Raw genomic sequence first — 22,500 nt, forward strand, 5'->3', positions numbered from 1 at the left:
TCCCTGGGAATTGTGGGCATGGAGGGAGCGAACGTCCCCGCTAATCACAGGCACTGTTCATTTACATGCATTAATCACACAGGTGATGGCCCAGCCATTCTGATAACCATGGGTCAGGCCCCCATGGACACTAGAGTCAAAACTCAATTATATGCATGATTAGCTTTATCCTAAGCTCTTTCCCCACAGCCGAGACATACGCTGGATAAGAGACAGGCATGTGTGTGTGTTTATGCATGAGAGACAAAATGCATGTGGTTGATGAGGTTAGGGCACCTTTATGTGGAGGGTCACTCAAAGTCTTGGAGCATATAGACTTTATGGAGCAATTGTTTGAAGTTTGAGCCAAATGTCTATGGACCTTATTTGTTTCAGTACTCCCTAGACATCATTGTTCCTCACAGTATAATCAAATCGTCAGTTTTGGTTGTTTTAATACTGTTGTAATGAACCAAACTCTCTGTAAACCAGTTGTCAATACAGACCTTTCTTTTGATAGTTATGAACAGCTATTTGATTGAACAGGAAAGTGACATTTTCAACCAACATTCAGTGATCTTTTCAGGTCCTGTCTCTTATTCTACAGACCATGGCTTTTGGAGAAGTCAAAGAACAAAGAAAAACCCTTTGTAGTTGATTCAGTTAGAAAATGTTTTATTAATTGCCATATGCTTATTGATTTCTCTTTCAAGCCTGTTCTTTTGTTCTCTCTTTCTGGTGGCAGCATAAGGATCTGTAAGTTATGTGGAGTGTCAGGGGTGTCCTTTTGATGTGCATGACAGACCCCATGCTAAGTAACACCTGTGCCCAGTCTGGGCTCGTCTGCTCTGGTCTATTTGCATCTCAACCTTTGGACAGATCAGCCCATCAGACAATACTAATTGAGTCCAGAGAGAGACGATGGTGGTTGTCTTCCCCTCTTTAGATTGCATCTCCTAAAATCGTGGTTCAACATTGCAGTGGATTTTCAGCTCACTTAGTGCACAGTTTTATTCTGCATGAAAGAAGATGGTGTTGGCATGCCAACATGCAGGAGTAACAGGTGGAGAAGTTGCTGTCTTCTAAACAGAGAGACCAGCAGAGTCCTTTAGAATAGAAATTCATATTCTTCAGTACACATCCTGAAGAAATAATAATAATAATAGTAAACAATATTGTAAATATCTTGAATCTAAGCATCTTTAAATATTTAAGAATATTTAAGTTTTTATTCATTAAATAAAAAGTTTACTTAATGCTTATCAAGAATGTTAACCCATTGTGAGATCATTTTTCTTCTATGCAAGATATTCTTCTGATTTTCCATGCATGTCTGAGGGACATTGCAGTGTGCTTCTTTCACACTTGAGAATTTCCCAGCAGCGTCTCTTTGTGCACACTCTCTGCCTGATAAACCTGAGAGATGTTCAGAGTTCCACCTAAACAGCCCTCCCTGTTGTCTACCCCCCACCTCACGTGGCTCATGGATCCGTGCCCCCACTGTGTGATGTTCAGTGGAGGCGGACAGCTCAATGGCCCTCCCTGCAGATACACACTGGCTCCACGCTGCAGCTCAGCATTCGCACTGCCAGGGGTTAGCAGATGCATCCGCATAAAGCTCGACATAATGCCTCCAATTGAAAACACTCAGAGGGACAGAATTTACTGGAGGAAAAAAAAATAAGCCATGACCTACCTTTATTTCCCAAAAGTCTGTTCTTCAGAGACACCAGAGTGAGTGTCACTGGCTGTATCAGTACAACTAAAATACTTGATTTCTTAAAATTCTCCCTGCTTATATCAAAGCATGTGAGGAGTTTTACACTGGTGTGGTGGATATGTGGTGATAGATGTCTACCTCCCTTCATTTGGAATTTATGAGTTCGATGACACGAAGACGCCCATCCCAGTGCAGGTAGTACATTATTAAAATCTTTTTGATCCACATTTCTTTGATATTCCTTATAAAGGATTTGCTTTTTAGATGTAAATATGAGGAGTCAAGGGAGCTGTTACAGGGTAACACCCACACGCTCACACTGTCACTTCGAATGTTTGAGACCTGCCTGGGTGGGAAAGACAGAGACATAAAGGCTTCAAACTGGTGTTTTCATGGGCCAGTTTCCTAAACCGCTCAGCTGGAGAAGCTACAACCATTATCAAGAAATAAAAGGTCCTCTAAACTGTAAGTTGGGATCTTTGTTACCATGACCCAAAGAAAGCCATCTAGCTAGGGCTTTGGGGACTCTGTGTTGTAGCAGTCTATTGTAAGCATGGTATTAATAATTAATTAATTAATTAATTAATTGTTCAAGTAACTCTGCCTGTTTCCCCCCAAAGATCCTTTAGATGAGGAACTGAATGATTAAATGAAACTTTGGTGTGGTTTTGAATGCTAACAATTTCCTGTGAAATGTAAATGTATGGTCATTGTTTGGTAAAGTTTTGTAAGCACAGCTTTTTATACTTTTTGAATTCATAATAACCCAAGTTTCTTTCACAGAAATTGCTGTCTAATTTCTATGAAGGCTATTTACAGTGTGTGCATGCACGAATTTGTTTGTGCTGTTGTTAGTATGTTGGAGAAACAATGGGAAGAAAGAGAACATATGCCACTATGACATCCTGGAGAGAACTAGAGAGAGCTAGCAAGCATAGGGTGGCATGGCAGGCGACATGGAGGTGTGTGTGTGTGTGTGTGTGTGTGTGTGTGTGTGTGTGTGTGTGGACTGTAGGAGGGATTTAAGACATAAGAGACAGAGTGAGAGGGTGCATTTGTGTATCTTTACGTTTGACATGCGTGGCAGGAGTTCTGTTTATTTGTGTGCGTGTGCGCGTGCACAACTCGGTCATATCTGATGGTTGCCATCAGAGGTAAAGCAGACCACAGGGGTGTAGACAGTGCTGTTTAGGAGGATTAAAGGGCCAATAAGGAGCCAGAGAGGGAGTGAAGTGAGAGGACTGGGTACTAGAGCCCTGATCCTGACAGCTGTTGGAGCTCAGGCTCTCCTCAGCAGGAGCTCCAGATAAACCTGAGGCAGCTCCTCCTGCCAGCCCGGCCCATCCTACGTGGAGGAGCATTCCCCTACAGAAAGCGTTTTCCACCGGTTTTAACATTTTCACAAAATTCTGATCCGTTTTTTAACTTTTAGGACAAAACAGATAAAATAGCACGGATATTTACTGAGTGTAGACTTGCTTTGTTATGTATTTCTGAAATTGTCTCAGCGGGCTACTGTGGATATGGAAAAAAAATCCATACAATTTTAAATCTGTCTCAGAATCATGTCATCTATTATAGTCTTCAGTGAGCACTGAATAAAGTGTGGCACACACACACAGACACACCTTTGCTGCTGAACCTAGGCTTTCTGGTTCCTTTGTTCAGGCTTCTTTAAGAGAAGCAGGTCCCACTCCAGCTCCTCAGGCAAAATCAGCCTTTGAGGGTGCCACATCCCTGCTTTCCATCCAGGTTCACTGGGGTAGAGGTGACATGCCTTCCTTCTGCAGTTCTTCCCTTTTTATGTAGGAAGTCTTTTCAAAGCCAGTGGCAAGGCTGTCAGTGGCGTGGCAACATCATTCTGACTGCTTACAATAGCTTTTGATTATTTATTCATTTTGGATTCTTCCCTGGTTTGTTTGCTAAGTAGAGTCTCCTTGTCACCTCTGCACAGCACACACAAACACCCAACATATGTAGGGATCTGTGGGGAAAGAGACTGCCATCCAATGGTTTGTGTATTTACTGCTCAGTCAGAAACAAAATGGTCTGGCAGTGGTTTATTCTACAAACGCTGTTCAATAATTACTGTATTGCCAAGGTGGTCTTCGTACTGGAAACAAGCAAAGTCGTATACAAAACACCTATGCACAGAAATCAATTGGACCTTCCTATATGAGATTTACAATAAAAATGCTCCAAGTAGAAAAATGTAATTATCTGTATTTGTGCCTTTCCATTTGAGATAAAGGAATCCATTCACAAAAGTGTTTGCCAGTCTTGGTTTCCTAAACATTATTCAAGTACAAAACAAAACATATTCATCATTGTCTTTTAATCACATCAAAAAGAAATATAGTGCCACCTCAGGGTGTTGGCAGAAATAGGCAGTGCTCCGTGATGTTATTGTTTTCAGTGCTGCCAAACAATCTTGAAAATTGACTTAGAATAAATGTATTTTTAATATGATAACTCAAGGCTGCCCCAGTGAATACAGAGGCACTCTTTGTCAATTGTTTTCAGAGGGTGCAGTACATTGAAGATTAGGAGCTCTGTGATACAGAACTATTAAGCCTTCAAGCACTGCTGATCCAACTGTTCCAATTTCCCCAGTATATTTCCTACCCTTGACCTTAACCAAGTGTTTTAGCAATGAGATGGCATTAGCACACAAAACTGATGCCTTATCAGTGCACAAAATATGCGTTTCCTAAGAGGTTTCTCATATACTTCAACAAACATATTTACAGAAACATAACTGTAACGCTGGAAAGCGATGTCTGTAAAGTCAATGTTAAAATTTCTATATTTTTTTTGGCTTCAGCACAAATAACTAAATAAAACAATGACAACTGAGAGGCAGCACAGGGATTATTCCTCATTTATTCTTCAGAAGCATTTTCAAAAAAATCACTATCCATGATGCTCTGGTGTGTCCTGTAGTGTCATTTAGTCTAAACATTCCCTGCTTACTAAAACATGACTTGGTGAGAAAAAAGACGATTCAAGATGGTGGCCCTTAATTAGCCAATCATCCTTGGCTGCATTATTCTGGCTCTACCAGACGTGGCATGTGACAGTAGTGACAGTGCTGTGCTCCTTGGCGGCAGCTGGGCGCGTGCACTGTGTTTTTGCACGCTGAAGAGGAGTGCTGTTGAGGGACACTGAGGCAACTCCTGCTTCTAATGATCCTTTCAATTAGAGGAGAGCCCTGAGGCGCTCACACAGCTGCCTGCTTAAAACACCTCCGTCTCTTAACGCCTGTCTGGGCCGCTGCTGTCTCCTGCACCTCTCAAGTCAATATTATTTTAGAGACTGCCTCCCATCTATTATTGAGTAAATTGAGCCATCAGTGTCTCCGGACATTTTTGGGCCTTAAATGAAATCTATTTGCTAATGCCTGGAGGAACGGCATTTGACGCGGCGACACTGATTAAAGGGAATATGCGGGAGGGCTTATTATTAGCACAGCTGCAAATTCTGTTTAATAATTGCAAGACTAAATCTGTTCAGTTACTGTATGGAAGATCATTTAATAGAATTATTTAAGAGTATTTATTAAAAAGTAAGCTGATGTGAGGAGTCCTAAATCTTCTACATGCCTTCTGTAGCGATTTAGGTCAGAATGAGAACTGTGTGTAGACGCAACGTCTCGTCCGTTCGGTCGGACCACAAGCTGATGAAGCAACGTTAATATGAACACCTTTGCGATTCAAGCGTCCTGCGCATCGGCTGTCTGTTATTACCTCCTCACTATGCAGGAGATCTCTCCTTAGTCCCATCGATCGGCTCACAATCAATGCTTTTAAAAGCCTTACACACTCTTTAGTTACGAGCAAAAGTGTGCATGTTGTGCTCTGACCTAGCTGTATTGATTAGGAGGCCGCGGTGATGAGAGGAGCGAAGGATGGACAGTGCGCTTTTCCCACATTGACTTCCCAAACGGCCCTCATTATTTTTCGGGGGGATGGAACGGCCATTTCCATTAATGGCATATTTTACCTTGTTGTAAAACGTTGTTTAATGTCTAGTGTTTGGGCTCTATCGTGTTGACTTTCCTGTGGTACCACCTAAATCACGGAGGATAAATTAGGGTCGCACTGTCTGCAGTTTACTCACTGTGACATGGCTAACAGGTTTTGCATACTTTGTCCTCTATCTGTTCTTCTTATAGCTCAGTCATCATGCTTTATCCTGCTCTCTTATGACATCATGCTTTATCCTGCTCTCTTATGGCATCATGCTTTATCCTGCTCCCTTATGACATCATGCTTTATCCTGCTCTCTTATGACATCATCCTTATAAAGCACATTCAAGAAATGGACAAAGTCCCTCCACAACACATAGCACATTCCCCATTTTTAGATCTCCTACAATGTGACCTAATGATAATGGCTTAGCTACATCACTCAAAATCCATACATTTTGACATATAGATTTAAATATTATGATTAATTTCACAAGGGGCAAAATATACTGCCTCCAATTATTATAGGTTAATATGCCAATTTGATATGTGTGTCTAAGGAATATTACTCAACTTTGTGCATTAATGGAGAGGGAGAAAGTGGAGTAGATGATTTGTCTTTACACACTGTTTATATTCCAGTACCTAGAGTTGGTGCTTGCATCCCTGATGTCTGCAGAAAGAATATTGAAAACTCTCTGAGTCCATCTTGCTGACACTGAGTCTGTCATTGAGAAATAAAGGTCTTGAGTAAAAAAACCCTCGAGATGAAAAAAACAACCTTATGTTTTAATGTAAACATAGGCTAATAAAAGTAGTTTGTTATAATAGGGCATGGAATATTAATATGAAAGTGTACATTTGTGCTTCCTCTATTACACTTTTTTGAAACCATGAAACTATCTCATTCATACATGCGTTTTTCAGACTCTAACTTTTATTTTGCAGAAGGGATTCCATCTATTTCTGATTCACTGGTGCTTTTCATGGCTCTGTGAACAGAAAGCAGTATTACCTCTGTAAGCCACGTGTCCCGACATGATTCTCTGATGTTTGTTGCTGTTGGACCATTCCAGTGGTAATGGAGAATCTGTGGTAATCCCATCTGTCTTGCATGGAGTTTGCTAAATTTTGGATGTACATGTTTAATCCATTTTAAAATGTTCTTTGAATATTTTATCCCCTTACTGTTGCTATATTTTATTGCAAAGAAGATGCTTTCGGAAGATGCTTGATAGAGCATTAATTTAATCTCATACATTTAACTCTGTGCACTAATCTCTGAATTATAAATGTGGACTTTAGGTATTAAAATTTTTTTATCCATAATATTATGGACAAGAGGCCAATATTAAAATTATCAAATGCTTTTTTGAGTCTGCAGATATTACTTCTAAAAGCAAATGAACCACAGTTTTTGAAGTCTATGATGATAGCATAATCCTTACTATGCTGGAATATACAAAGTACCTAAAGATTCATATCCTGAAGGAAAAGATTTTAGGGGCCTGGTTGACATAGAGGAGTTTCAGAATTACACACTAAGCAAGACCAAAAGCCATATACAAGATTAGTTCCGGTAAACAAGGCTAACATGTACCAGCTCCCATGGTACTTCACTGTAATTTATCCCCCTTGTTGTTATATAGAACTATAGCACATGAAAGCTTTGGAGTACATCAGGGATGCTTATCCTAGTAAAATAATCACAGTTGCTGGGTAGACAATGAGTTTGCAGCACTCCAACAGGCTGGGTAAAACCAAATAATTTATTGGCCACACAAACTCTATAATATTTAATTAAATGATAAAATGGTAAATGAGGATTTAATTAACCCATGTTGTTTCACTTTGTATGTCCTATATGAAATACCAATGTATACCTTAATATGATATTTGACAAAAAAAAAACTAAAAACTTTTTACTCAAATCAGCTCATGTGAGAAGTGAAGTCATGAGAAAAAAATATTGGTCCTCTTGCATCTTATCCATAAAAATCATTTTATGCTCTTATACTGAATAATAAATTCCATGAATGGCAGGCATTCGTCATGTGAATATTCAACAGTTAATAAAAATTAAATATTAATATGGATTTGTAAAACAGTCAGCTTTGGCTTCTTGTACAACAAAGGTTTTCACCTTTTTACATTGATGGATTAGCAAAGAAGCAATATTTTACTTTATAGAGCTTCGATCATATATTTTCATAAAATTCCGTTTTTAATACAAAAAGCTTCATGTACATGATTTGCATTCACAAGTATACTGCATCAAACTTCCTTTTTATCTTTTCAGAGCACTCTCATCTACATAAATCCTCAGTTCTCATTCCGAAGAGGATAAATAAAGAATTCAGAAAAAAAATGAGTAGACTATTTAACGTTTGCCATACCCCGCTTGTGCTCAAAGGCGAGTTCTTTACAAATCTCTACTGACGTGTGGCTTCTCAATTTGCTGTCTCTAACCAGAGCACCCGCTCTGTGCAGCGCAGCCTGACTTAATCCGTTCAAATGCGCCGTAGAACCGGAATTGGCTCCATGATTAGTGTTCAGGTGTCCAAACGTGCCATAGTTCGTGAAACCTGGATAAAAAGGAGAAGCGTAGTATAAATGTCTGGGGAGAACCGTGCCGTTAGGGAAGGGGCAGTGCGTAGGTGACCGAGAGGGTGATAACGCCCCTGTAGTGATAATAGTACTCTGAGCAGGTCCAGATGTTTGGGATTGTTCGCTACTACCCTTATCCGACGTAGCAATCTCTGCTAGAGACCACAGTTTGGGTTTGGGGGTCGAGTTTGTTGAATGAATGACAGATGTGGCATTGTTGTTTTCACTCGGGGGCTTTAGAAAACTAGAAGGATCTCCAGTATCTGCAGGTTTTTCTTGCCCAAGTCTCTCCGTCTCAGGGGGAACATTGTTTGGTGAGGAGGTGGTTGGCACTGGGGATTCGCACTCTGTCCGGTTCTCTCGTTCTTTCGTGTCGGAGTTGTCCGTAATACGATCCGTTTCATCATCGGTATTTTCATTGTGCTTCTCAGGCGTGATTACCCCTGGACTGACGTGCAGACCACCTGCAGGAAAATGAAGGAGTTAGTGCCAAAACGTAGAGCCCTATATCTAAAGACACAATAATAATAATAATAATAATAATAATAATAATAATAACAATAATAATAATAATAATAAGCCGGCGCTTAAATTTATCCAGTGAAGAAAACAATGCAGATGATGTCAAGGCACCTAATTCTTTGGTCGACTCAGACATTTCAGTTGCCTTGTGGGACTCATCGTCGTCATCATTTTTTTCCAAGTCAATATTATCTTCCTCATCTTCGTCCTCGCTTCTGTTTCGAGGGGTCCAGGTCATTTTATTTTCTTTCTTAAGTCTTCTGCGGGCGTTGGCAAACCAGGTTGACACTTGTGTGAGGGTCATTTTGGTGATGATAGCCAGCATGATTTTTTCCCCCTTGGTAGGGTATGGGTTTTTCCGGTGCTCGTTAAGCCAGGCTTTGAGGGTGGCAGTAGCATCTCGGGTGGCGTTCTTCCGGTACGCCGGGTCTCCGAATGGGTACGCTCCCAGGGGGCCGGCATATGGGTGATATCCTATAGAGCCAGTCATGCCTGGCGAATGGTCGTATGGGGAACCCTGGGGCAAATAATTAACACAGATTACTTTTACGAATACCATCTCCCCAGGAAAACTATAGGTTACCATAATAATACGAAAGAACACGCTGACTGTCTAAAATAAACCCCTTTTTTGTTCTTTCCATTCAGATTTCTAGAAACACGTCACTGACTTTAATTATAAACTACGTCAGTAAAATGATAATGGTAGAAACTCACGATAAGATCGACACAGATCTATGGAGCAAATAGAACAGATTAGAAAAACTTTGAAAACTTGATATAGGCTTATATTAGTAAAGTACAAGTAAAATATTTAGAAATTATTGACAAAGTGCGACTGTCTATATTCGAGTCATTAAAACAGTAGTAGTACTTATAGTGTAATCATACTGTTTTTGGTTAGGCCTATTTATATATATATATATATATATATATATATATATATATATATATATATATATATATATATATATATATATATATATATATATATATAAACATATACCAAATGAGAAATTTTCATCCATGTTTCATCCATTTAATTTAGATTCAGCAGAAATGCAGTACAGAAGTATCAAAAGCACAGGACAGATGCAGCGCCTTTGCGTTCCCCCTTCACATTCCGTGGGGCATCTCTAAAGCTTTGAAACTCCGGTCGCCGCTCATGATAACTAATGAGATTTTCCTCTTTATCGTCTTTTCTCCATAGCCAGGTAGTTTCGGTGGTATCAAATGGAAGCAAGTTATGAACGAACAAAAACTCGTACTTCATAATATACTTTAAAAAGTTAAAATCGTGAGTAAAAAAAAACATGCGCAAGTTCCAGCAGTTTTGATAAGCTCCTAGAAACTGATTGGAAGAAGGCTAGATCTCGCAGACTTATTTGCAGTGCGTTATTATTGTAAAACACTCACCACATTATTATTGCAAAAGACTCACCACAAATGAAGAGAATGTCCCCGCTGGCGTCGATTCGGAAGCGTACTGGAGCGAGCTGAAAGCTGTGGCTTGACTTGTGAAAGTCGTAGATCCCGCGTATGGGGCAAAGGCAGAACGGGACGACGACCTTCCAAGCTCGTCCGTCCGGGGTCCCGATATAGCGCTGGAACCGTACGCCGGACAGGAATAAAGCGCCAGCGAAGCGGATGGTTGGTACAAGTATCCCTGAGGATACGCCATGGTGAAATCCCAATTAAACGAGCCACTTATTGCTGCAGTGTTTCCTCAAGTACTGCTAGATGTACCACTCGGTCACATTGGCACAGTTATGCGTTCTATGTACGACTAAAGCGAAATTATAATTTTCAGATCACATTTAACTACCTAGGATATTGAATGCATCTGACACGAACAGGTCGGCTAGATGCCCATTGATGTCCTTTCAACTTCTCTCCATTTGATCCGCTCTTATTCTCCGATTGAGAAACTCGTCTTCCTTCGCCTGCGCAACTTCGCGAAGGAAATATCTCGGTAAGCACAAGAGTGGAAAGGGAAAGGGCTATTCCTCTGTCGGAGGCTGGCTTCGCGATAATTGCCAGACTGCCCTCCTCTCTCTCTCTCTCTCTCTCTCTCTCTCTCTCTCTCTCTCTCTCTCTCTCTCTCTCTATTGCTCTCTCATTCCTGACTTCACACACACACACACACACAGACACACACGCACACAACAAATAGGCTATCCCACGTATTAAATTAGATATAATAATAATAATAATAATAATAATAATAATTATTATTATTATTATTATTATTATATTACTGATGATAGACTTGGACACAATCAGACTAAATATGGACTTTCTGTTTAACTACGACATAGCTGTATCCTACTTCAGATTTATTGTATTTATTAAATGATTTAGCGTTGCTCTGTTGTCATTAAGACTCATATCACAATAATAACCAGAGTCATAAACATCACCTTCTCGATTACAATATGAAGTGTAAATATGGCAGTTTAAACTGTACTCCATTCTAAAATGTATTCTATTTTCTTAAGGTTATAAGTAGACAAGAAATACATATCTCATTCAGAATTCGAAGAACTATTAGACGAACATAGCCTACTTCTCGCACATTTGACTTTATGCATTTAATTGAGGATTTGGGAGCACTCACGGAGGATTTTCCATTAATAGAAGCGACAGAGGACGCAAGAGAGTTATTCCGGTGAGCGCAGAGATCTTTTGGAGGATAGCCACGAACTTCAGGCGCAATATACCAATTTGGCTTAAAACTGGTAAGGCAGAGCAGGAATTGGCAGAAAAAAAACATCGATTCCAAGGAAAAAGAAGGAAATCACTGAGTTTAGTGAATGGCAGAGACCTGAGAACACAGTGAAGACTAGGAAGCACTTGACCAACAAATATACAGGTAGGCCACAATAAAACCCTGACTGCTGTTCTTTCTTCCTCTCCTTTTAAAGTAGTCCATTATGTAGTCTATTTAACTGAATAACATGTAAGCGAGACCTTCCATGGCTTTTAGATATCAGCCTATATAAACACTTTTATTAAACTAGATTTTAGAACTTTAAATTAGGTGAAGGGCAACAAATGTAGAGTTGGTGTTTGCTTCAGTCTGGTTTCATGCCATCTGTCAACACAAGGTTTTGGTTCCTTCTGTGCTCGTTCAGCTATTTAAATGTACTCGGTGGTAACTAATCAAATTTGTGACTTCTATTAATAGTGATAGCATTTAGCACATTTAGCATCGAGTATAAGGCAAAGGTCAAAGGAGTATTACTGTGTTGTAAAAGAAAGTTCAAGCGAAATTTAAAGTTTAATCGTTTGTTCATTCTCATGCATTTTAAGGCTTGGAAAGTATTTCTTTAGGACTTTTGCACACATTTTCAGTAATACAATATATAAATTGTTATTTCTGTATGTGTAGCTACAGTGAATATTCTATTTGCTGTTTTTTTAGATGCCAGTATCACAGTTAAACTATAATTAATCGGTTGTGACAAAAAGGTAACTGTAAATTGTTTAAAGTGTATATTAAATAAGAATTAAATACACTTTGATAATTCGTATAGAAATATAAAAGTAATGTTATTATAGGTTGTCATGTACTATGTAATTAACTGATATGTTCACTTTTTATATATTGTGATCAGACAATCAAAACCCCATTTAATGATTCCAGTGTTGCCTTTCTTAAAGACCAACCGCAAGAAGAAACAAACAAGCAGAAAAAAAGAGCTCATTTCTAAACACATTAATGATGATTGATTTATTAGTGACAGGCCGCAGGTAGCATTGATTTTTCAGAAGACTCATAAAACACATAATTTACAATCATAACCGCAGGGTGGCATCAAACTGTTAGCACTCCGGAGCAGCGTGGAATGATAGTCTCCTCTCTGTGACATGACAAATGATTCATAATGTGTTTAGCTGCTGTAGAGTATACTTTTATTTGAGAGTGAGTCGATAGCCCCAGTGGCTAAATGAATATTGACTGAACGGAATGAAGCTTGAATAATGGGGAACTCTACAATGCTGACATATACCCTTCTTTCATGCTCTTCAGAACATCCCCATGCACATTTAATGCATGGCTTCTAGGTCTAGGATGAAACAATGTGGACTATAGTAACATCATTAACAGAGTCAGTGAAACTGCAAACAGTGCAGTTATGATTAAGCACAGCTTCTGTCTTTTGGAATCTCCATTTAATGTTTGTCTGTATGCGTATGTAGGTGAGATAAGGAGAAATATGTTTTGCCTGTATGCCTGCCATACACTTAAAATGTAATAAGCTCTTGTGAGATATAGTTAATGAGTTAATAAGCCACTAATAACTTCTATGCCTTTTGTTACTTCAGTTTAGCATTGTTAACTTGGGATTGATTTCCAGTTAAATAGAAGGGTGATAGAATGGCTCAAGTTATAGTTAATGGTTTTGTGCTATTTGTTCCTGAAGAGGTGAAGATTGGAGATTTGCATTGACAAGTGTACATCTTGTATGTTTATTGAAGTCTCTTAAATCTTGCTGGGAAATTCCTGGATAATGAGTCTTCTATGCTATATCCTCTTTAAGATAGTGAAATGAGGAGTCAGGAAACGCTTGAGCATTATCTGCTAAGAGTTTCTCTGCTCAAAGCATAGCTTTCCCCTGGTGTATTTTGAGCCCAGGTGGATCTTGTGACTTTGCACTCCTTAGTATAGTCAGAACTGTTGTTGGTATCACATGTCACTAGATGGAAATGAACTCTAAACTTCTGCAGCTAATCAGGTTGGATTAACTCAAGTGTCTGAAGCAGCTGTGGACTGAAAATTGTCACACTTTTTCAGGTTTCTAAGCACTCTCGCCTCCCATCCTATCAGTGTGAAGGTGCTGTTTGAAATCATCATTTTGAATACCTATTTATGTGTATTTCTATTTAAAATAGTTTTAAAATCAAAAATCAGTGCTGGACCAATCTGTTTTGAACTGATGCCTCGTGCACCTCTAAAAACAAGTGTAACACTGCAAATGCTACATATCTCTATAACACGATGTGTTTTTATAATTAATAACCATCATAAAGTTGTACCACTGTTTGCATTAACTGTATTTAATGGTCTTACAGTACTGATTCTTCAAAGTAATTTAGATCTTATATAGGTCAATAACCCCTTTGTAAATAATATTCAGAAAGCTTAAATGCTTCTATCCCTTTACACAGTAATTAGCCTTAGTCTAAAGAGGGCTAAATGAACAGTAGCCACATGCAGACAGCATTCCTAATTAATTACAAAAGCTTGAATTACACTTACAGTCATTATGACCAGCAAAACAATTCCTCTCCTGTTACAAGTCCTTGTGTAACAAATATCCCTTGGGCATAGATGTTTAGGGCAAGTTGAATGGAGGAACGTTTTTCTGAGACATTCTTTTCTAATGAAAGAGATGACATGTCAGTGGAAATGGAGGAAAGAACAGCTGTGACATGAGCAAAGCACTGTGGGACATTTTAATATGATGTCTCATTGGTGGGAGCAGTATGAACCACAGCACTCGTGATTGCATTCCGGTTTCCAGTTCTCACTCACTCCCAAGGGGAACTTATTTGGTTTAGTGTTTGGTGAGATTTCTAATTAGATTAAGGGCCTGTTGCTGTGTGCTGGATCTTTGTAAATGATAGATCGATTGGTTGAGTGAATGAATGAATGAATGAATGAATGAATGAATGAATGAATGATTTAATGAATGAATGAATGAAGCAATCAATGAATGAAAGGAAGAATAAATGAATGAATGAGAAAAAGAAAGAAAGAAAGAATGAAAGAATGAAAGAATGAATGAATGAATGACTAATATGATTATTCTATTTGTTGGTTAGCCAGAAACATAAGGTAGACCACAATCTGTTTGTTTATTTTTTTTCTATGAAAAAAGTGGCTAGTGACCCAAACCGCTATCAGAAATATCCACTGTTGCTGCCATGGTCTTAATGAACATGACCAGCCCTATAAATGGCAGGAGCCCCTGTGGGATTTCACTGCCCAAATGAAGTGCAGTGGAGGTTGAGCCTGGACTGAAGTGTGACAGATGAACTGTGGTTAATGGCCACTTACAGAGAGGTCTCATCTCCACTGGGCCATGCATGCACATCAGCAGGTGACTAAAGGAGCAGCTCCACTTGTCAAACTGTCCCATTACTGCCTAATGAAGAGTAATCATGCTGCTATTGAGTGAAATGTTATTCTTAGCTAAAGGGTATTTGTGCTTGTCAGCCCATTTTAGATTAGCAAGGAGAGAGTATGCATTTATGGTTATAGCACCGAGAAGTTGTACAAACCTAAATATCGCTCTTGTTTACATGACCAGAGCATTAACTTAACATAATTGCATTTAAATAGTTACTAAGTTGTGCATATATCCTTGAGAGGTTTTTTTTGCAGTAACATAAATCTTTCTTGTCCACATGACCAGCGCATTAACTTTACATTATTACCTTTAAAATAATTACTGAGTATAACCAAATATATCCTTAATAATATCAGAAAAAGGGCAATTTTGGTTTTGCAAAAATGTTAATACTATTTGTAGCTTTATCCATTGGCAGGTGTCATGTACCTACCAAGAACTCAGACCAACAGCAGCAACAGCTCTCAAGTAAGTTAACACCCCCATCTTCAAATGAAAACAGTTGAGCAGGGACTGAGCACTACTTCCTGAACCTGGACCCTTATTCCATATAATGTTGTTTATGCCACTCATTTGTCCAAAAATATCAGTGCACGTATGATGCTTACATATAAGTGTACATGTTTTATTTTGGGTTTTTTTGCTAGTTATAGCAAATGATGTGATAATAAAATATATTCTGTAAATGTAGTGTAACTCCACTAATCCTAAATTGGATGTTAATAGGCCTCATATGAGTATACGTTTCCCCAAATTATTTATAACCTTAAAGGAACATTTTTGCATAACTTTAATTTGGCCAAAAAAAAAAATTGTAAAGATCTTTTTCTCAGTAGATACACTTGAACACTTGGCTCAGCTATGTTTCATGGAAAATTCCTTTAAATCTCACTTTCCTGTGATTAGTATTCATCGAGTTCATCCACTTCATGCCATACTTCTTGAATCAGAGGGTTCTCTTTCTTCTTCTTTTCACCTCAGAGCTCTTTGTTTCTATACCTCTTCAGTAGACCCTCTCTCTCATGTAAGTTTGCAGTCTTTGTTCTTCGTCTAAATGTTATCTCTGATCATATTCATTGCTAAGCTTGCCTGACAGTCTTTTTCTATTTTCAATCTGTTTCATCAAACATTTCCTTTCCCCACAAATGAAACTCTTGGTCCTCTGAATATGATATTCAAAGTGTTTCTCAGATGCTGTAAACTAATTATACATTCATTTCTTGGGAAGAACTTCTTTTTGTTACAGCGTTGCTGTGAGGGAATAGCGGAGGATTCAGTAATGCGGTTCTGGCTAGTAGAGCTTCTCTGGCAATTGCACTGAGGTAATGGCACTGAACAGAAATGCAGTCAAGAAGTTTGTAGAACAGTGTGGAAATCTGAGTATTGTGCAAAATGCTATCTAAACACTTAGCATTGCTGTGGCCTACATGAGACGGCATGCTGAGTGCAGGCTTGATGTGCTATTTGAGCAGTACCATGTAAGTGTATGCATGTGTGCATGCATTGCTGTTCTTCTCTTGTCCCTCTCGATGCTTGCTGTATGGAGGAATGATAGAACAAGGGGAGACTGATGGGCCACCAGGCTGATCTGTGCACTCTAAAGTGCCCCAGAAGGAGCCAATAGATAAATCAGTTTAAGCCCTAGACCCCATTTAAAGAGGTCTTGGCAGGTTAATGTGATAGCCTCTCCAATACATTATAGTGCGCTCTTATTTGGGTGGCTAGGCTCTCACTCCTCACTGACCCACTGCAGTCTCATTGTGTTTATTTCATTTGCTCATCTGTATGTTGCTCCTATGCTGATCCGTGCAGGTTCCAGTGTCAGCGAATATCAATTGGTTCAAGCCCAGGTTACTTTTGACAAACACTATAGTGTGACAGGAAATTTCTCTGGAGGATGCCGAAGGATGGAAGAGCAAAGGCTTCTTAGAATGTGGCTCATGAGTGATGTTCATAGTGTTACGTCACTCCCTGCTGATGTGTCACATGGAGGTCTGAAGTAATGATTAGTTTGAGATTTATAACAGCACCAAACAGTGTAGATGAAAGATAAACAGAATGTTCTGTCTTTTCTGGAATTATTTGTCACAGGTCGAAAGTATTTTGTTTATTACTCACTAATTACTTGAACCTGCCCAACTTCAAACTTGAGCATTCCACAAAGTGTAATGAAAATTAACATAGACTAATGAATATTCCAACACACACACAGACACACACATATACATACACCAACAAACACGCATGCATATGCACACACACACACACACACACACACACACACACAAAACATATTTTTCCCATACCTTTACATGCATATCTTGTTAGATACAGGTATGGAGCTCTTTGAGTAGGAGGGGCCATTGCTCACTGAAGCCTTGCGCATATATATCGAATATTTGAATATCAGAGGCACTCGTTTGCATCCAAATGAGTTCTGCTTGTCTGGCTGATGGACAATTTCAGCTTGACCCCTGCCTCTTTGTATGCAACCTGCAGTTTACTGTCCAAAGAATCTCATTGTTTTCACCTCATTGTTGCATATACCCTTGGCAACCCTGCATTTCTCAGTGTCATAAAATTATAGATTTAGTCTCTAAATATAGTGTTTTGTACTCTAGTCACACCATTGTTTAGGTTTAGCTGTCCCTGTTCTGTTTCTTACACCTGAAATGACAAAAAGCCAAGAAAAAATAGATGCTTTAAGTAAAACTATCCCATCTGGGAAGAATATTTTTTTCATTCCATTACTTTAATTTGTTTAGACTTTTCTCCTTTTGAGAGTTTGGTGGCTCAACAACACTTCTTCAAATGTCTTCTCCTCTCTTCCTCTCTCGGTATTTACCTCTATGGCATAACACATGCATAATGAATGCGGAATATTAAAAGCAAACACTATCTTATTTTCTTTGTCTGGAAAAATACTTATTAATGTGCAAATGAGTCAAGACACCTCACCTACTCCGTGCACACACAGGCACAGAGCAGTTTAAACACAAACATCAGCTCGATGAAGAATTGGACCCAGTGGGAAGAGACGAGCAATACAGTGGCGTTTAATTCAGTGACTGCTAGCCTATGACAGACTCCATAACCCTCTAGTGTGTGTGCAAGCTTACTCATCTGCAGCCTCTCCAAATGACTTACCCGATCACTTGTGAGCGCAGAGTGTATTTAAAAGCAATTGCCTCCTCAGATGAGAAATATGAAGATACCGATATCATGCATAAAGTTATTTTGGACTCTCTGAGGAGCACTAAAGAAGTAATTCCCCTCGGACAGAGATACCCAGGAACTAATATGAATGCAAATTGGATTAAACGGCTGCATTAGTGTCTGATAAACAATTTGCAGCTGTGAGGGCTGGGCGGGGATGGAGCCTGAGCTAGCGAGTGGGAGTTCACGCAGTCTCCCGCCAGAGTGCAAACCGCTGGCCAGCCTCGCATAGTGTTAGCAATTAGAGTTGGAGAGTCATATGTATCTGATTATTTCTGACAGTGTAAACACAGTCATGGCATTTTAGTGTCACATTCAGTGCACTAGATCAATTCTAGTGTATTTAAGCTTGCATTAAAGATAAATGTAGCACTAGAAAGAGCAAATTTGATAAGTATAGCTATAAAATACTTGTGTCATTTTACAATTGTAAAATTCTACAATTTAATAAAAAGTCTTTCAGTAGGTAAATAAATAGTAATAATAATAAGTATGTGCAAAAGTATGTGCAGGTTTCAATTGTATAAGGGTGAGTTTCATGACTAAAGGATTTGGGAAGACTGTCTGCTCTGCAGTGTACATAAAAAAAGGGCAGGATAGCAGAACCCTTTCTGATCACTCTCACTGTCTCAGTGCCCAGTAATGAGGAGCTATTTAAAAGCAGACAACTGAGACTAGATATTATACGACTGCACCCCCCCACACACACACACACATGCACGCACGCACGCACCCGTTGATCACCTGCTGCTATATGAATCATCAACACCCTCATGGTCCCTGGAGTGGAGTCTGTGCACTTTCAGTGTGACATTTTTGCGCCAGTATTTCGTTGCTGTTATGCTGACCACATTTGTGCTGCCTGAGATGTGTTACTGCACACAGCACTTCAGTAGTGAGCAGTTTGGTTGTACACGCGCGTTTTGGGGTGGCTGAGTGTGCGATACGGCTCATGGCTGAGGAGGGCTAATTAAAGGATAAAGGAACTGTCTGCGCTGAAGAGCTTGTTCAAGCTTAACTAGGAGACCAGAGTGTGACTGCTGTATAAAAAGCCTCAGTACACAGCTCTCTGTTTTTGGAAATGGCCTGTTGAGTTAGGCATGATAAGCGATTGTGTAGCACTAGAATATCTAGAATGTCTCTTAGAAGAGCTAGTACTTTGCGACAATACGTTTTTAATTGTAAGAATGTAGTTAGAGTCATACTGATGGTCAAATTACTTCCACCCATATTCACAACTAAGAAGTACAGCAAAATCAACAGTATCTTGCACTGCATGAATTTTCAGGGGTAAAGTTGGTTTCTAGTTCTCTCATCGAAGTGAATTGAAGGGAAGAGTAACCTACCACATTTTAGAAGAGTGGAGGAGGTGTATATTGAGCAGTATTGCGTCTTGGGTTTTATATTACAAGATGTTTGAGAAGAGTTAATGCTCAAATATGAGTCCTTGAGTAGAAGATATGAGCTGTGGTTATGACAGCCTTTCAGAGCTGATTTAAAACCGGGTTGCTGGTGTCTAAAATGAGCAACACATATTCTAATGGATGTGTTCGGAGCTCCTCTCAACACAAACGAAGCAGCATCTTCTGAGAAACTCTCAGAAAACCGCTCTCAATGTGCCAGGCTCGCGCTGGGTTGTCGCCTCGAATTTAGCGAGGCACTTTTTAAAAAGTGGAGTTTAGCAGCTCTGAGACTCACCTGGATTCATCACCTGTCACAATCGTGTTCGTTCTTGCTCACCCTGCTGCCTGTCGAGTTCTTCCGGAATCACAGTGTTGTTTTCACTCTCTTTGATGCGCCACAGATGTAGACCTAAGCAGCGGAGTTGACACAAGATTCTCATGTCATTTTACATTGAACATCTCCCCTTGGCCGCCCTTCTCTCATCTTCGTGGTGCTTTTGAGTTCATTCTTTGAATCTTAAAAAGTAGGAAGGTGCCTTTCATCGTGCCACGTAATGATGTGCATACGCGGTGCAGAGGTTCTGCTGGATGATAAACGGTGACCGCTGCAGCGGAGTTGCTGCTGCTGCTGCCACACCTGCCACCCTGCGGTCCCCTGCACCTTTTCCGTGCACTCTCTCTGCATGCTCCCGATCAAACGCAAGCAAAGTTGAGCTTTCGTGCGCCACTCTAACCAGTGCATGCCTACATGAGCCGAATTAGAGCTATAACTCATTAGAGCTTGAACTCCCACTATGAACACACAAGTGGCAGGTGTTACAAGACTCACTGCTGAAAAAAGTTGAGTCTGTTTACAGATGCTAGTACAGAGAGATATGGCAAATTATTTTTATTTTTTTTAAATGTATCTATTGCACATTTTTGGCCTTGATTGGCTTCAGTTATTCACAGATAAATGTGGTAAGATGTGAGATTTTGAAGTCCCACAACTGTTTTTAAATGTTACTGTTGTGTCTTCAGTGCCCAGAGATTTGTATATTTTGTGAGCAAGTGAAAATAATGACTATACCTAATGAATTTAATCAAGTCGGATAGAAGGATGAACACTGCCTTTCTATGCATGTTTCCTGACTGGCTGGTTGTTTTTAATTAAAAGCTCAATGGTTACTTAGACCTTGTAATTGGCTAACAGTCAAAATAGTCAAAAACGTATGTGTAATCATTTATAATATAATGCTATCAAATAATTTGTGTGATTTCAAGTGTGAAATCATTTGCAATGTCAGACAAGGTGTATGTTCATGTTATGGACCCCATGCCACCAAGTGTTTTAATATTTGTTTACACACACCAACCCTTTACCTGTTTCTCTGTTTTTCTCTCAGGCCAAGACCACTAAAACTCTATTTGTTAGATCCACTACAGTCAACCAGAAGGCCTCACTTTTTAAAGTAGGAAACGGTGTCATAATTATCTAACGTGGCTGCCATACTGTTTCACAAGAGTAATTAATTGCACTAAACTGATTGGTGTGCCTACCTCGCACATGTCTTTCATTGAAACCTTTGAGTGTCTGCTTTGTTGGTGAAGGGAAGTGTTTGTCTAAATGGTTTGTATGATGAGAGTGTCTCAGTAATGAGATCCCATGGGGCCGCCAGTCTGGAGCCGTTACTGACTAATTACAGCCTCTATGAGATGTTAAACCATCTCCCGTGTCTTTTTGTTGGACCATAATTACATGCAACAAGTACAGCAAGACTTTTCAATCTCTTCCATGGCAGGGATGGATGCAACTTTTTTATAGCAGTGGCTAGAGATTTGTTTTGGATTGTTAAAACCCTCACATATGGTAATTTTGCCACTCACCAAAGAGATTTGAAAGATAAGGACGCTTATTGAAATTGATAGCTGTGTTGTTTTTCATGTTGAGAATTGTTGGGGGAGAGCCTGGGTTGTGTCTGCATCACTATTTGCATGTATTTAACTTACTGAATATATTCATTACTCAGTGCAAGTGGCCTAACTGCAACAATGGACTGTTTACTCTAGCTATTTACTACACCTATTTGTCTGATCTGTTTGCCATGCTGCTGTGCTGGGAAATTTGGCTGAAGGTTGTGTCAAAAATTGTGCATGTGCGTTTGTGTGCATATGTGGGGGTATGTGTGCTTGTGTGCTTGCATGTGTTTGTGCATGCGTGTACATGCGCATGTTTGTGTCAGCGTGTATGCATGCATGTGCTTGTGTGCTTGCATGTGTTTGTGCATGCGTGTACATGCGCATGTATGTGTCAGCGTGTATGCATGCATGTGCTTGTGTGTTTGCATGCGTGTGTGTGTTTCTCAGTCACAGGTGCCAACAGGGAGGCCGTCAGAGGGCAGTGTGTTGTCAGAACAGCAGGAGGACATGGTGTGCACTGCTGCCAGGCCCAGCCATGCCACAAACTTCAGCAGTGATGTCCTGCTGTCCCTCAAAAGTGGCAGGCTGCCTCTGACCAGTGAAATGTTGTCTCGGGCAAGGTAAGGGGGTACACACACACACACACACACACACACATTCCACTCTCCCTCACACAATTGTTTTACCATAATCACATAGTAGCGCCACGTTGAAGATTTCGCCCTTATGTTAAACCAATTAGGCTGCGCTGAGGCATTGAGGCTGCAGCTTCCTTCCTTCTGACTGTTCATCCATGTCAAGGCTAAACTCTTTTTCAGTGTGTTTTCCTGCTACATGTTCAGCATTTCTTACCCTAGCTTTATTTCGCCACAGATTGGCTAGCTTCAGCTTTTTCTCTTCTTTTTCATTTTAGAGCTTTCATGGCAGTATACCTTAATCCTCTTAACTGTCCCTGCTAGTCCTAGCTCAGCATCGAGCTGTGCATTAAAGAGAGTGACATTGTCTTGCTGATGAGGTCAGGTTGGCTTCTCTTTCTGCAGGCTGTAGTG

At 39.8% G+C, this 22,500-nt stretch overlaps 1 protein-coding gene across 2 annotated transcripts; it reads right to left on the reverse strand.

The window, feature by feature from the left end:
* Positions 1 to 7,423: 7,423 nt before the first annotated feature.
* On the reverse strand, positions 7,424 to 10,817 carry irx5b (iroquois homeobox 5b). 2 transcript variants are annotated; one of them, XM_081711913.1, is made up of 4 exons: positions 10,238 to 10,817; positions 9,514 to 9,531; positions 8,908 to 9,313; positions 7,424 to 8,738 (listed from the first exon to the last, which is right to left on the reverse strand). In XM_081711913.1, the coding sequence occupies exons 1-4, from the start codon at positions 10,475 to 10,477 to the stop codon at positions 8,044 to 8,046; spliced, it is 1,359 nt and encodes a 452-aa protein (XP_081568039.1). In that variant the 5' UTR covers positions 10,478 to 10,817; the 3' UTR covers positions 7,424 to 8,043. The 2 variants fall into 2 exon arrangements, with proteins under 2 accessions (XP_081568039.1, XP_026859070.1); XM_027003269.3 differs by lacking the exon at positions 9,514 to 9,531.
* Positions 10,818 to 22,500: the final 11,683 nt, after the last annotated feature.

The sequence above is a fragment of the Electrophorus electricus genome, chromosome 4 (assembly GCF_041902795.1).
Source record: "Electrophorus electricus isolate QZ-2024a chromosome 4, ASM4190279v1, whole genome shotgun sequence".
Taxonomy (NCBI): Eukaryota; Metazoa; Chordata; class Actinopteri; order Gymnotiformes; family Gymnotidae; genus Electrophorus; species Electrophorus electricus.

Bases quoted from the DNA above. Each gene is read 5' to 3' on its own strand.
- irx5b (XM_081711913.1), bottom strand. From the start codon at position 10,477: ATGGCGTATCCTCAGGGATACTTGTACCAACCATCCGCTTCGCTGGCG. The intron at 8,739-8,907 runs GTGCCTTGACAT...ATTTTCCTGCAG, and splicing joins TGAGTCGACCAAAGAATTAG to GTGGTCTGCACGTCAGTCCA.